This window comes from Citrus sinensis, chromosome 7 (genome assembly GCF_022201045.2).
Source record: "Citrus sinensis cultivar Valencia sweet orange chromosome 7, DVS_A1.0, whole genome shotgun sequence".
Taxonomy (NCBI): Eukaryota; Viridiplantae; Streptophyta; class Magnoliopsida; order Sapindales; family Rutaceae; genus Citrus; species Citrus sinensis.
The window spans coordinates 18,694,261-18,709,027 of NC_068562.1; the positions used below are offsets into that span (position 1 = coordinate 18,694,261).

General features: G+C 35.9%; 3 protein-coding genes across 3 annotated transcripts; 2 read left to right on the forward strand and 1 right to left on the reverse strand.

The window, feature by feature from the left end:
* The first annotated feature begins 1,264 nt into the window (after window positions 1-1,264).
* LOC102614985 (F-box/FBD/LRR-repeat protein At1g13780-like) lies at window positions 1,265-3,972 on the forward strand. The gene is made up of 4 exons (XM_052444196.1): window positions 1,265-1,496; window positions 1,953-2,936; window positions 3,146-3,289; window positions 3,382-3,972. The coding sequence occupies exons 2-4, from the start codon at window positions 2,361-2,363 to the stop codon at window positions 3,661-3,663; spliced, it is 1,002 nt and encodes a 333-aa protein (XP_052300156.1). The 5' UTR covers window positions 1,265-1,496; window positions 1,953-2,360; the 3' UTR covers window positions 3,664-3,972.
* Window positions 3,973-5,415: 1,443 nt separating this feature from the next.
* On the forward strand, window positions 5,416-8,702 carry LOC107178450 (protein FAR1-RELATED SEQUENCE 5-like). The gene is made up of 2 exons (XM_052444188.1): window positions 5,416-5,544; window positions 5,928-8,702. The coding sequence occupies exon 2, from the start codon at window positions 5,943-5,945 to the stop codon at window positions 8,562-8,564; it is 2,622 nt and encodes an 873-aa protein (XP_052300148.1). The 5' UTR covers window positions 5,416-5,544; window positions 5,928-5,942; the 3' UTR covers window positions 8,565-8,702.
* Window positions 8,703-9,510: 808 nt separating this feature from the next.
* Window positions 9,511-14,030, reverse strand: LOC102628784 (uncharacterized). The gene is made up of 12 exons (XM_052431355.1): window positions 13,635-14,030; window positions 12,832-12,964; window positions 12,653-12,710; window positions 11,852-12,440; window positions 11,584-11,721; window positions 11,052-11,429; window positions 10,838-10,922; window positions 10,604-10,696; window positions 10,307-10,402; window positions 10,073-10,210; window positions 9,782-9,967; window positions 9,511-9,690 (listed from the first exon to the last, which is right to left on the reverse strand). Exons 6-12 carry the CDS (start codon window positions 11,312-11,314, stop codon window positions 9,511-9,513), a joined length of 1,041 nt encoding a protein of 346 aa, XP_052287315.1. The 5' UTR covers window positions 11,315-11,429; window positions 11,584-11,721; window positions 11,852-12,440; window positions 12,653-12,710; window positions 12,832-12,964; window positions 13,635-14,030.
* Window positions 14,031-14,767: the final 737 nt, after the last annotated feature.

Sequence of the window (14,767 nt, forward strand, 5' to 3'; positions counted from 1 at the left end):
TTTTAAATTACTATAATGTAAATTTATTCATATATAAAAATGTTTATTACTTATGATTAATTTTTATATATTAATTACTATAATATATTTAAATAATGTAATCTCAAGTTATATTCTTATTTTAGATATCATTTAAGTACTTATTAATGAATATGATATATTTTTTATTATATAAATAAATAATACATTATGTAGTGTCCATGTTTTTAATATAATAAATTTTAACATATGAATAATAATTTATAATTTATATTAATAAATATTATATAAAATTAAAAGAAAATACAATTTTATATTATGTTATATTAAAAAAAGTTATATTATTTTTTATTATTAAGAAAAAGCAAAAGAACCAAAAAATGAAGAAGCAGATGGTAAAGCACAATAACTAATGCGACAGTTTGCTGCATTAGCAAACCCGTTAATCCCTTGTTAAATTTTGGCAAACATGATATTGATATTAAGCTAATGTGAACAGTCTTATAATACCCCCTTAATACTATAACCAAACATTGGCAAAAAGTCTTACATGGCCTTCAAATGAATCATGTTAAAGTTGGATTACAAGGATATCGAAAATAAGAATGTCCCCTTCAATCGTTGTGTAACTTAAGCCGTGAATATTAATTTTATAACGAATGGGAATTGGGGGACCAGCGAAAGTGCAGCTGTTGTTTGAAACCTCGTTTTGTTTTTGGCTTTTTTTGATATGGATCTAATCGAAATTATGGAAGGTAATTGAAACGCCTGGGATGTTAGGAATTGGATATCATTCTAACTGATAACAGGGCAGGACATCAATCGAGCTCCCAATATAATTATTCTAATAGCAAATTACGACTATTTTCGAAATTTTTACTATTGTTAACAAAATACTTCCAAATTATGCCTAAACCTCAAACTCGATACTTGCTTCTATACTGGAAGAGGGTATTTATTATTACATATCGGTGTATATTGTTTTATGTGATAATGAATTATTTTTTTAAATAAACATTTCCGATTGATAAGATTAAAAAAATTAATATGTCATTTTTTCTGGTGTTTATTGTACTTTGTATTTAATGATTTGTAACCCTAGTAAATTGGGCCACCCATGGACTGGAGGGACAAAATCAGTGAAACCCAATACAATTACAGTTGAAATTAAATAATCATTAATTTACGATGGTGCCTGGTTGGATAAGCAGTTACGCTGGTGGGCCTCGTTTTAATTGAACCCAAACACTATTTGTCATTTACTATAACGAAACGCCAGCCGTTGACCATATAACCTTTTTTTGGAGAAAGACAAACAACCCAAAACGGAAGTTGAAGCATCTTCTACGGTACAGTATCCACTCCCAAGGCAGTGCCAATTTCTCCTTTTGGCAATCGCAGCGCTTACCAAAATCAGCAATTGATGCTTCTTTGGAGGTCAATAATTTTTGTCCTTGGCTTGAATCGACATCCTTCGTGGCGGAAAGCGAAATGCACTTACTTGGTGTGTACAATTGGTAAGTGACCTATTTCATTCTAGGGTTTCGATTCTACATATATACATCCTGCAACTGGGGTTATTTTTGTAGCCGTTGTCCGTGTGTTAATTCCATGTAATAATGTTTTATTTAATTTATGGCCATATTACATGTAGTACATTGTAAAAATAATTGAGTAACTAATGTACACTGCTCTTCTTAGCTGAAAAAATTGGTAAATTCCTGCCCCCGACCTTCGTTTCATGTACAGTGACCAAATAAGCCCAAATAAATTTCATATTTTGTTTACAGTTTATGAACATGCAATGTAGTTGGATTTGTACCACGCACATGCAGTTGGAGGGTTAGTGTTGCATTAGTTCGTGCATTAACACTTATGTCCAAGTTTTTCATAGATTCTGTGTTAATGAAAAAATCATAATTAACTAATTCATACCCTGTTATTTCAATAATGAACATCTCCTTCCATGCCAGGCTGGGATACAACTTTGATCATGAGTCATTCAGCATTAAGGGTTCGGAAATCAAAGAGATTTATGCAAAAATAAACTGAGGTTAAAGCATATAGGATCAACGCTTTACCTGATTCAGTTCTCTGTCACATTCTGTCGTATCTACCCACAAAAAATGTCGTGGCAACTTCCATTCTAGCACGCAGGTGGAAGCTAGTTTGGACATCACTGCAGAAGCTGTATTTCGATGACAGGCAAAGCCGTAGGCTTCCTGGTATGATGGGTGATCCTATGCCAGGGTTTGAGGATTTTATTGAAAGAGTGCTTACTGGAACTCAGCCGATGAACATCACCATATTTTTTATGCACTGTTCCAAACTAGTTGATTTGTCTAGTTTTCACTTATGGGTTTGTTCTGCAGTTAGGCGTAATGCTCGGGAGATTGAACTATATCTTGACCAGAATCACCGCGTTGAGTTGCTTATGTCAGATTGAACTATACGCATCACCATCTGTTGAAGTACTAAAGCTTATGTCAGATTTTCTGCTCAAAGTTCCTGCCGGTGGAACCTGTTTTCCAAATGTGAAGATCCTTACTATGCAACTGGAAAGCCCTGACAACATTTTAACTGAAAAGCTCTTTTGCAGCTGCCCTTCGCTGGAAGAGTTGTCGATACAGGCTTATCTGAACGATGAAGGTCCCACAACAAAATTTGTCATATCATCCTCTACACTGAAGCAGTGCACTTTATGGGTAGAAACGGAAGGGGAAATGTTTACCCAAGCAGAGTACAAGGTTAGAATAACGGCTCCAAGCCTCGAACGTCTGCATATAATGTCTGACATCTTTGGGAAGTTTGTGGTGCACGATCTCAATTCACTAACGGACGTCATATTAGACATTGTATATGGGGAATGGTCACGGGTTGATCCAAACCGTTCAATACAACTGCTTCAACAGCTCAATAACACAACAAGCCTCACTGTTTCCTACGGCGTGCTTTGCGTAAGTATTGTCGTATTGTTCATGAGGTTTGACGAAAATATTTTTCAATCTCATGGTTTTGTCATCAAGTTACCAGTCATAACAACTACGTAACACTGAATCTATATCCTAGTTTCAAGCAACCATCCGTCAAGTCAGTTGCAATAAGAAGATATATGATAAATTTCTCCACCTTAAATGTTTTTAATTAAATTTTTGTGTATTCGCAGGCACTTGACCATGCGTATCACAAATGGTTTCCTGCACTTTCATATTTGCAGCATTTAGAAGTGGCAGTTGGAGCAATTGGATGGGCAGTTCTTCCTGTTATCCTGAGTAGTTCGGTCCATTTACAAAGTCTCGTCTTACGGAAGGTGATCATTTCATGAGCTTTTAACTTATAGCAGATAACATTTTTTTCATGTACTCGTTACTCGTTACTGATAATTGTGTTATTTATATGCAGCAAAGTAGGTTTGAAGTAACTGAAGAACAATTTGGTTGGATTGAAGGAGATATTGTCCCAAACTGTTTGCTTGAACATGTGAAGAAAATTGAAATTAAGGGAGTCGAGGGTGATGAAGACGAACTCATACTGGTGGAGTACTTGTTAAAGTACAGTTCAGTTCTGGAGGTGATGGTGATCTGCTTCAAGGGGTCTGTTTCAAAACCAGAGCGCAGGGACATTGGAAGGTCAATATTGCAGGTACAAAGAGACTCTAACAGTTGTAAACTTGAACTTGTTTGAAAGCTTGTCGGTTAGATGCGCTGCTGGTTTATGTTTCATACAGTGTGAAATAATTTTGGGTGGTGTAGGGGAAAAATTTTTGTATATGCCATCGTCATTGCCAAATGGAGACAACATTGTCGAAGGGGTTTCGGTTTTTGGTGTTCATGCATGGTGTGGGTTGCTTTACGCAACTTCAGTTAGACTGTTGCTTTATCAAACTTCGAAAACTGCATGCATGTTTACGGTGTTTATGGAATTGTTGTTGCATTTTATATGAAGACGATTGCAAGTTGCAACTGACGGTAATGATGCAGACAACATTTTCATTTTTTCGTTGTTTGTAGTAATGTGCGTTTATAATAAACAAGTTATAATTATTAATATACTAGTAATAATTATTAATATATAGTAATTATACTACTCCTAGTTATTATTATTATATAAGCAGAATAGAAGTGCTGCACAGGACAAATACATATGCAATTGGTTGTACAGTACAATAGTATATAACACTTTTGTACAGTCTCACCTTGAATTATAAGACTAATTTCACATTTTAATAAATTTGTCCAACAATATATTTATTAAATCTTGTAATATCAATTTATAATCCTATTTGTATTGTAACTGAGTAACGTAATAAATATATAATTGATTATAACATTTAATGTCTATATTTTTGCTTGCATTTAAAATTTTTGCGCTTTTTGTAATTACAATAATTTTTTTATTTATTTCTCACATGATATAAATTTATAAATTTAAATAATTTAATTTTTATGGATTGGTTTGATACTTCAGTTTTGATATATTATATTACTGTAATTTGTATTCACATTGTTATAATTTTGGTTGTAATATGGTAACTATTTTACAACAAAGTTAATGGAAATTCCTTTAGTCATAATTATTGTTCAACAACATTTAATCGTTTTTTTTATTATTTAATTTTTTATTAATTATTATTATTTGATATATAAAATATTGTTCAGAAAAAATAATAATATTTAATTATTAAATTTTAACCAAGCCAAAATGGGTTGGTTTTGGTTGGGTAAAAAATTTGTGGGTTGGTTTCAGATGAACCCTAATTTTTATGGATTGATTTAAATTTACTTAAAATCCAACCCAAACTAATTAATGGCCAACTCATTCTGTTAGTAATCACCACCAGTGAACAGCAGGAGGTAGAACATTTTAGAATTTATGAAACCAAAAATAGATCGATATCAATCAAATTATTTCATAGGCCCAAACACTTGTAATTTATTATGGTTATAATCCATCGTACCACTGAAGTAAGTCAGAATCATATGAATATCAAGTACAGTTGGTTAGTTTAGGCAGATACATGCAAACTACTGGAGGAAAATTACCATTAACTGCGGCAACCACAAGCAGCAGAAATGATTATCTTAATAAATGTTTATACATTGAAATTTGGGAACCACATGTTAATAATTTCTGTAGGGCCCATGGCGATTAATGTCAAACTGAACACCAAAATGGTGCTACGGCCTTGGGGGAAGTAGTTGTTGTTTAATAAAGTTCACATTAAATGCTAGGTAAGAAAAAAAAAATTTTAATGCAATGCTAGGTAAGCATTAAAAGCACATAATACGTGGCCATGAACGAATCAGATATGATGATTTCAAATTTGGAATGAACCAAAGGCGGGAATTTGGTGAAACTTTTTGCCACTCAAATATTCCAGCCACTTGACCGATTTAATTTTACTTTTGACATTCCTTTACAGGGAATGGTTACAAACTTACAACTACCAGTAACAGAAACGGAGAAACAGACACCAATTACCAACGAAGGTCGCTGAAACTTAACGGAAATCAACCGAAGACTCCAAACAATCCCGAATCTGTGTCCACTACTCCTTTTCAGAAGGTACGCTGCATACCCCTTGCATATAAGACATGTTAAAGTTTTATGTCCCGAAAACGCTCCAGTATAGATATAACCAATTATTACAACATCCCACAAACAATAGTTAACTTTAACTGGGGATAAAAAGAACGTGAGTGAATATGGGGATCAATGTAAAACTTAACTATATGATCATCGTAGATGTTGTTGCTACCATTGCCATGCATGAAAATGTTGGATTAACACGAAAAGGACCTATATTTTATTTATCAATTATGTCAAGGTTATTTAAAGGGTATTATCTATTTACATGTCGCTGTAAATGCACTGGCAGCAATAGAATTTATTGTAAGCAATGCAAGGATTGGCGTTTATATATTATTCATAATAATTTTTTGTTGCAGTCTATCAATTAGATAATGTCGTCTGCTTCAGATTCAGAGACTGAGTGGGAGTCCCGATATGAAATCCATGATGTCCCTGATGATGCCAGGTTTTCAGAATGTGAAGATGGGTGGGCAGACGATGAAAGAGATGAAGTCGCAACGGTTAATATACCAGTGAATCAGCAAGAAGGCGAACAATGTGACCAATTTGAATCATACACAAATATACATGGCACCAGTGGGACCGATCAAGAGGGTACTAATTACCGAGGGTTGAAATCTATGGATATTGTTGGCAAAGAGTTTGTATCTGAGGCTGAAGCAGAGTCTTTTTTCATTGAATATGCGAGAGTCATGGGATTTGGGGTGAGAAGACACAATAAGAGATGGAATACAAAGGGAACGTTAATTGGAAGGATTTGGGTTTGCAGCAGACAGGGGTTTCGTCAGAAGAAGTTTCTAGAAAGAGAAGATCAAAAGCGAGAGGCGAGACCTATTACAAGGACAGGTTGCGGGGTTGAGTTTCGTGTTGCTATCAAAGATGATACAAGTCTATGGGTATGTACTCATTTTAACGGCAATCATAATCATAACTTAACGCCTCCACACCATGTACACTATATAAGATCTCATCAGAGGCTATCGGAGGCATATATAGCTGCAGCCTCTTCACTTAATGCCGTTGGGGTGAGACCATCACAAATACATGAATATATAGTGGAACGGTCAGGCGGGTATATGGACGTTGGCTATTTGAGAAAGGATGTTCAAAATCGTCTCAACTATGAGAAACGAAGACAACTTCAGGAATCTGACGCTGAAGCCTGTTTGTCATACCTTGAAGGGAAGAGGAGTGTTGATCCTGCATTCTATTACGACTTCACCATTAATGAGCACAATAGATTAGGAGATCTATTTTGGTGTGATGGAGGAGCACGTGCAGATTATGCTCTGTTTGGGGATGTACTTGCATTTGATGCAACATATCGCACAAATGCCTATCGGAAGCCTTTTGTTGTATTGTTGGGTATCAATCACCATAGAAGGTCCATTGTTTTCGGATTTGCATTATTATCGGATGAGACAGAGCACACTTACACTTGGTTATTACAGACTTTCTTATTAGCAATGGAGGGGAAGCAGCCGAAGACAGTTATTACTGATGGTGACAAGGCCATGCGGAATGCTATATCGAACAAATTTCTGGAGGCTCATCATAGGCTTTGTTGTTGGCATCTTGGCCGAAATGCACAAGCCAACGTCAACAAGGACTTCACAGCAGACTTTCAGCGATGCATGCTGCGACCATACACAGAAGAGCAATTTGAGGTAAAATGGAAAGAAATTGTTCAGCGTCACAATGTTGAAAGCCATGAATGGGTTATGAAGATGTACAGAGAGAAGGCTATGTGGGCTGAGGCATACTTAAGGGGAAAGTTTTTCGGTGGAATGAGAAGCACACAACGATCGGAAGGATTGAATGCGTACCTTAATCATTATGTTAACATCAAATTGCGCCTCATAGCATTTGTGAAGCAGATGGATAGGCTAATTGATAGACAACGGGAGGTAGAAGGCAAAGATGATTATGATAGTAAAGAAGTTCGCCCTGTTCTAATTACGCACATGAAACCGTTCGAGGCTGCGGCTACCGAAGCTTATACCAGAGCAATGTTTCGACTAGTGAGAGATCAAATACTGCAAGAAGGGATGCTTATAGCCGTGGAAGTGGCAAGTGAAGATAATTCGAAATCTTTCCGAGTGAAAAAGTGGAAAGTTTCAGAAGACGAATGCCGGGTTCACATACAGGGGACATGGGATACCGTTTCATGCACCTGTTTGATGATGGAGACTGTAGGAATACCTTGTTCACATTTGTTTGCGGTTATGAAGGTGGAAAATCTTGAAGTTATCCCACGTTGCATGATATTACCTCAATGGAAGAAAGAGGCAAAAGTTGGGGTTACTTCGAAAGTGCAGGAAAGGTGCAGCCAGTATTACATGAGTGTTGAGGCACGTATGGGATCCCTCCATGCTGCATGTCGAACCTTGCAGAGGTTCGCTGCACAAAGCAGTCAGGCTTATGAGTTAGCAATCACTGAAATACATAAAGTGTCAATGCAGTTAGAGGCTATGTCCTGCAAAACTGCCAAAGATAAACCAAAACGACATATGGGGAGACGCTTTGAAGTTCAAGACCCGGTGATCGTGTTAACAAAAGGTTGTAGGAAAAAGCAGAAAATGGGTCCTCTGCAACAAAGAAAATGCCGCCGATGTGGGAATGGAGGTCATACTGTGCGAATGTGTAAAACACATTTACACAGACCAGGTGATGAGATAGATTGTCCTACCCAAAGCAGTCAATTCATGGCCGACAACACTGTATTGCTTCAGAGGAGACGTTCGGCAATTGGAAAAACGGCAGATGAATGCAACAAAATTAATGCATATGACCACCATTACTCACAACCATCTAACAATAGCCATGCTGCTAGTTCAAATTCTTGGTACCCACGATTTGGAATGAGTACGGATAACGATTCCATAGACGACACAATGATGCAGGGATTGATTCCACAATATGGTCTGCCTAACGCTAGTACATCAACGTTTGCTAGCAACTATGCCAACATTTGGGGCCATAATCGAATATAATTATTAAATCATTAACTTATTTCTCATATAAAGGTTTGGACCACTGTTTACCAGATTTTACGTTAAGTACATGTTATTTGTTGCATATACCGTGAATACTTTCAAATGCAAAGGATTATACTTTATACTCATAATGAAATTTACTGCTCATATATTTTATATTGGACGAAGCTGCATGTGTCGACGGTCTTACATAATTGTATTATTATTCACTGAGTATGATATTGCTCAACCGTTCATGCCCATTTGCAACTAATTTTAATTTCTGTTACAGGGGATCCACAAATAAACCTCGTCGGAGTTATGCATGGTAGAATGCAAGGGATATTACAAATGATCTGGAAAATTGGCAGTTACATTTCCAACGGAATCTAACCATGCTACCAATGACATGACAACTTTGTTTTATATTATTGACAGCGTTCTATAAATGTATTTGCTCGTCGTTGCTATTTTGCCACATTTGGGTATAATCGTTGGAGGGACAAATTATATTTCATATGCTGGGATAGCAGGCTTTGCACTTTTGTAAGGCATTACCAATTCATTTCATATTCCTACTTACTTTATAACCCAGCCTCTTCTGTTATCAACCGAAGGCCTCCATATACACCTACCAAGGACAACAATCTAATATTCGACAGTCAAAACAAAACCCTCCATAAAAAGAACATATTTAATTTAAATTTTACCATTACATACATAAATATAACAAGGTCCCACATAGTGAATAATGTCAAACGACCGAATATTTGTTATTACAATATTTCATAATTCATAATTCATAATTCATTCCAGCTCACCCTAACATTAACACATCATTAATGTTATCTACTTCGTAAGCCACAGTTTATGCATCAATGTACGCCATTAGTATTATACCAATGAGGAAAATTTTTTGCATTCCTACTCTAACATCTATCTTCGTCGCCCATGACCCATTTTCTTAGATTTTAAACAATCGTTGCTGTTTTGTAATTTCTCCTTCTCGGACTTCAGCAAATGCTTCTTTATTCGAACGGTACAGCCTAGCATTTTCCATTACTCTTTCCTTCACCAAGTTATCCCGGAAGTGTACTAACTGCAATATGAGGCTTAAGCGTTCTGCATCCGAATTCAACTCGATCTAAAAAAAATATTTGTTAACTCATGTAAGCTATTGCTTAAGAGGACACACGCCAATAAAGTTAATACTAATGCATGATTCATATATGTACCTCTGTTAAAGGTCGTTGCCTATAGTGAAGCTGCTTCATTAACACAAAAACATATAGTCCACAATCGAAGGGATGAAGGTCTTTAGGATTTAATGATGGATGTGAAACCTCACAACTCAAAAATGGAAAACCACCACAATGCAAACTTGGCCTCTGCCTATTCAGAACCACGTCAAAACATTTAAGCTGTAAAATAAATGTTTAGTCATTTATCCTGGTCATTTATAGAATTCAAAACAACCACAAATTTAAAAAATGTGCAGAAAGTTGTCGACTTAAGGCAACACTCACAATGTGATGCACTTCCATAAGGAATAGGTTCGTTGTCATACAACTTGCCAACGGATCCCATATCTCTGCACGCATCTCTGGTATAACAACGACTAGCAAGTACCAATGGCCGATCCCATTACATATAGGAACAATTATCTGTCTTATCACATGTACCAAATTTAACAAAATCACTATGCTCCTTTTGTAACTATTTAAATAAATAAAAGAGATAACCAACTACGTTTACCATACCCTGTCACATGACCCCAGCTGAATGTAACCTCGATCATTTGACACTATATTGCGCAACCACATCTCCAACAGAGGATCATCACCCGCCATAGTTTCCTGCAAGTGGAGTGAAAGGTTAATACTTTTACAGAAGCAAGAAATAACAATGCTTGTTCAAAAGGAAACAAGGTGTGAATTTTTTCAAATTCACATTAATTTTGTTAAAACAAACACATTAATAAGTCATATATGCAGATTTTCCCTCTCAACCACACTCAAATTATGCAAACAGTGAACGTTGAACCACTGCTCAAGTACCGCATCAAGTACTGGCAGAAACCAATAGCCCCCCTCATTTGTGCCATTCAACAACTGAAAGTCGTTGAGCATTTCAGACAGTGTGGAAATAATCTACAAACATAAATAAATTTCAGCTATTACATTCATCGATTATAATAAAGCAGTTGCAAAGCGTAGATAATTAATATGATCCACGACTATACATATGCTAAAAAAATGACAAACAGTTCTATTTAAACATTTAAAACAAACCTCAGTCCTAATAACTCGTCGGGGCGCTAATGACAAAATGGTATTCCTACTCAGACAATTGTTTTTCGTCGTCACAAGCGTCTCCCTGAATGCAACGACAATAAGTCAGCACCTATGCTAATGTTAAACATGACCATTATGTTACGTATCCATTCTTTACAACGATATTCACACTCGTTTCCAATCTTTCATCTATTACTACTCTATTACTTACCATTTGTCTAGGTCTTCGTTCATTATGTACTCAAGTAACATTATCTCTTTCGACTGTAGTGACATGGGAACCACAAATGGACTTGCCCTGTATTGACGTAATGGATGCTTCTTCGGATCACAAAATGATTGTTCACTTTCGGTGGCTGCGCTATTATAACGAAAACAAGGTTGCTTTGACCCTTCACTATCCCCATTTCCGATTTCTCGTTTACACATTATGCAGACGTCTGATGCATCAATACCATTTCCCTTGACAGTCATAGCCACTGAAATCGTTTCACATCTGTTTATGCCAATAATATAGTCGTCATCTGAACAATTACCACTGCCTCCATCAGATGGCCTCCCCCCCCTCCGGGCTCACAATAATGGAGAACTAAAAAAAATATTAAAATAAAACCAGCTCAATGTAACAGAACATAATCCTTCATTAAATTACATTAACAATTTACAAACTTTTCCTGCTCTTTTCACAATTTTCCATCCGTACTCCTTGCCACAAATCCTTATTCACATCAACAATATTTTACCTTTGTGCTTCTATAGCCGCCTTTCTTCTCTATCCACTTCAGTAACCTCTTTATCTCTGACCCATTCCATAGTGCTACTGGGCAGATTGATCTATCTCGTCGAATTCCTCCATACACAATTGAATTAAAGTACAATATCTGACACAAGATATACCCACACACATAATATATTTCATAACAGTATACAAATGGTTTATTGAAAATCAAATAATACACCCAAATCAGTTACATATTCAGCGTAGGTGCAAATAGATTAATAATTTATTACCTCCAAGTATAACACACAACCACCAACATATGCTAGCTTCTCTTCCTTGTACCTGATAATACCTTGCATCAATCTATCGAAGCAAAATGTTGCCCAGTTCATCTTCCTTATATAGTCAACATCGATCAAAGAAAACAAAAGTGATGAACTTATATGTACCCCAATTGGAGAACACAGTACACTGCATAATGTGAACAGCATAAATGACACTTTGAAATCCTCGTCGGCCTGCCTACAATTACGCAGAAACTCAGACAATATCTTTATGTTAATTCCACTGGATGTTGCATTAAACTTGTCTAAGTATACTGCCACTCGTGACTTATCACCGTCTAACTGAATAGGCATTCCCCCATCACTAACTCCCATTACGTTACTAAAACTATCACGACTTAGCTCTAACTTAGTACCGTTCAATTCTATTGTGTAATTGCATGTGTCGATTCTCTCAACTAACCAACTGCATAGTTTCCTTTTTAGCCTTCCACAATTCAGCTGTATCAGTTTGCCCAATCCCATCTCACGTACTGCTTCTTTTTGTTCCTCTGTCAATTTCGCCACCACTGCTGCAAGCCTGTCTGGAGCACATCTGGTGAGAAACTTTGCTTCAGATCCCACATATTTATCCCCTCAATAATGTTGACTTATATATTCACTTTTCCTCTCAGGTGGCAAATTCTTAAATTCTAGTCCAATTTCCTTGCGTACCTACGTTATGTCAATTGACATTATTATGTCTGTTTTTCAAAACACCATAAAATGCATTATTTATATTACCAACAATACTTCGAATTGACTAACCTCTTTCGTAATGCATGCTCGTCCATCTATTGCCTTAATTCGCCGTACAGCTTCCCCACTAATAAAGCGCAATAACCATAACACAACTTATATTATTTGCAGTTTTCACAAATCCCCTATTTGTTTGTCATGCAGTTTATTTTATGTTTATGTGAAATATATTATATCCCAATACTTACAAAAAGCTTACGAATCCATAGTTGCAATGCGCATTTGATTCTCTCTCAGCATTATCATCTTCTACACATTCATTGCAATCACCAGAATCCCATTCCTTTCGCTTCCGGCTACACCCCCAATCCATTACACAACCTATTTACACATTCTCTATTAAATTGTTGATTTTTTTTAACAAATAAACATGATTATTGCCTTCTCCTGTCAGCTAAAATGTATTTATTCAAATCGTAAATGCCATTTAAATACGTCAGAAATTACTTACACCTATTACATCAAAATTTATTGACAAACTGTATTTAAAAACAAGCAAACTTACATTCCACAAGCGATTCAACCATCGTTGTTCCATTCACAAACTGTGATGAGTTTAATGACCGCTTGTTCATGGAAGCCACAGAAAATGTACATTCTTTACGGCCTTATAGTCCACATATTTTTTGTTTTATGTTTTTAATTTTTTGTTTATGTCAAGTTGTACAGGAAGGAGCAGACCATTGCGTTTCAAGAATACCAAATAAAATATTCTACATTTTCATGCCTACGCACCATACGGCAATTACTAACCATACAATATTTTCAAACAAATTCTCTTCCCATGATGAATGTTTCATTTCATCAGTTCACAAATTACTAACTTACTCACATTTTCTACTTCATCCTGCAAATTTCCATTTCACAACCCAACCTAACATCATATGCCCATTTCTACTACTTCAATCCTGCCCAATCAACTACAATCAAATAATTATGCACATGCACACAAATTAATAGCCATACATGAATATTCATCATCAACACATACCTCAACGTCGCAGTAAGCCACTTGATGAGCAGTGATTGATACGAAAGTCCCACTTTATATGCTCTGCAAATACATCTCTCCACACACTTTCCCACTGTATATGTCTACTCGGTTTACTCTTGCGCGCCTTAAATATTTGTATTTCAACCCGGTTGATTGCAACTCACCGCAACTAAATCTTTCATCATCGCTTAATCGAATACAAAATCCCTAATTCCGCCAATAACATACCTAATCTTCTTCGTACCCTCCGACCCAATAAGTGATTCCGTTTTTTTTTTTCGGGTGAACACCCAACTTAATCAGCTTCAATAATTTAATACAGGTTTATGAAACCGCTATGAAGTATGAACACAACAATGTCTGTAGCACTCGCCTGTAAACTTCACACGTGGGGAGAAAGATGATACTTATCTCTTTTGTTTTCCTTTTACTCATACTATGCCTTCAGCCGGTTACCCATTTTCCAAGTTTTAAATCTCAGCCGCTCATTACATTAGTATACAATCTAAAGGCTCATTCACAAACGGACAAACGACTTGGGTACCAAACCCATGACGCACTGTAGTTGGACCCTTAAAAGAATAATAGAAAGGTGTTAAAAGCCTCTCTCTTTTCAATTTCTTGTACCTTTCTATTGTTTGGTTGACCACAAAATGGGGGAATTTAATTTCCTTTGAAATTTAAATTCCATCTAATTAAGGGATCTAAATTATTCGCGAAGAGTGAAGCAGGGGCAGAGCTACTTATGGGCTAGGCCTATAGCTCGTCCAAAATTTTGATAAATTTACAAAAATATCATTGTGCAAAATTTTAAAAATTGTCATTGCTTTACACTTTTATTTACAATTACCATTCTATTAATTTACCATTTTACCATTCAAATAAATAAATAAATAAAATTAGCATTTACTTTATTCTTTGAGAACGTGCTCTCTTTGTTTGTTGGCTTCTTGGTGCCGACATGCTCTACTTCTTCAGTTATTCGTCTTCTCTTGGTAAGTATATATAACAAATTTATTTTTTATTTGATCATTTACAATATATTTATGTTGGGAAAATATGCTCTTTAAAAGCATATGTGTTTATTTAATTGTAATAAACAATTTTTCTGATTAATAAAATAAATGAGG

Bases quoted from the DNA above. Each gene is read 5' to 3' on its own strand.
- LOC102614985 (XM_052444196.1), top strand. From the start codon at position 2,361: ATGCTCGGGAGATTGAACTATATCTTGACCAGAATCACCGCGTTGAGT. The intron at 2,937-3,145 runs GTAAGTATTGTC...GTGTATTCGCAG, and splicing joins TTTCCTACGGCGTGCTTTGC to GCACTTGACCATGCGTATCA. The intron at 3,290-3,381 runs GTGATCATTTCA...ATTTATATGCAG, and splicing joins AAAGTCTCGTCTTACGGAAG to CAAAGTAGGTTTGAAGTAAC.
- LOC107178450 (XM_052444188.1), top strand. From the start codon at position 5,943: ATGTCGTCTGCTTCAGATTCAGAGACTGAGTGGGAGTCCCGATATGAA.
- LOC102628784 (XM_052431355.1), bottom strand. From the start codon at position 11,314: ATGACTGTCAAGGGAAATGGTATTGATGCATCAGACGTCTGCATAATG. The intron at 10,697-10,837 runs GTTTGTTTTAAA...TTATGTTTGTAG, and splicing joins GACGAGTTATTAGGACTGAG to ATTATTTCCACACTGTCTGA. The intron at 10,403-10,603 runs GTACTTGAGCAG...CTCCACTTGCAG, and splicing joins TTCTGCCAGTACTTGATGCG to GAAACTATGGCGGGTGATGA.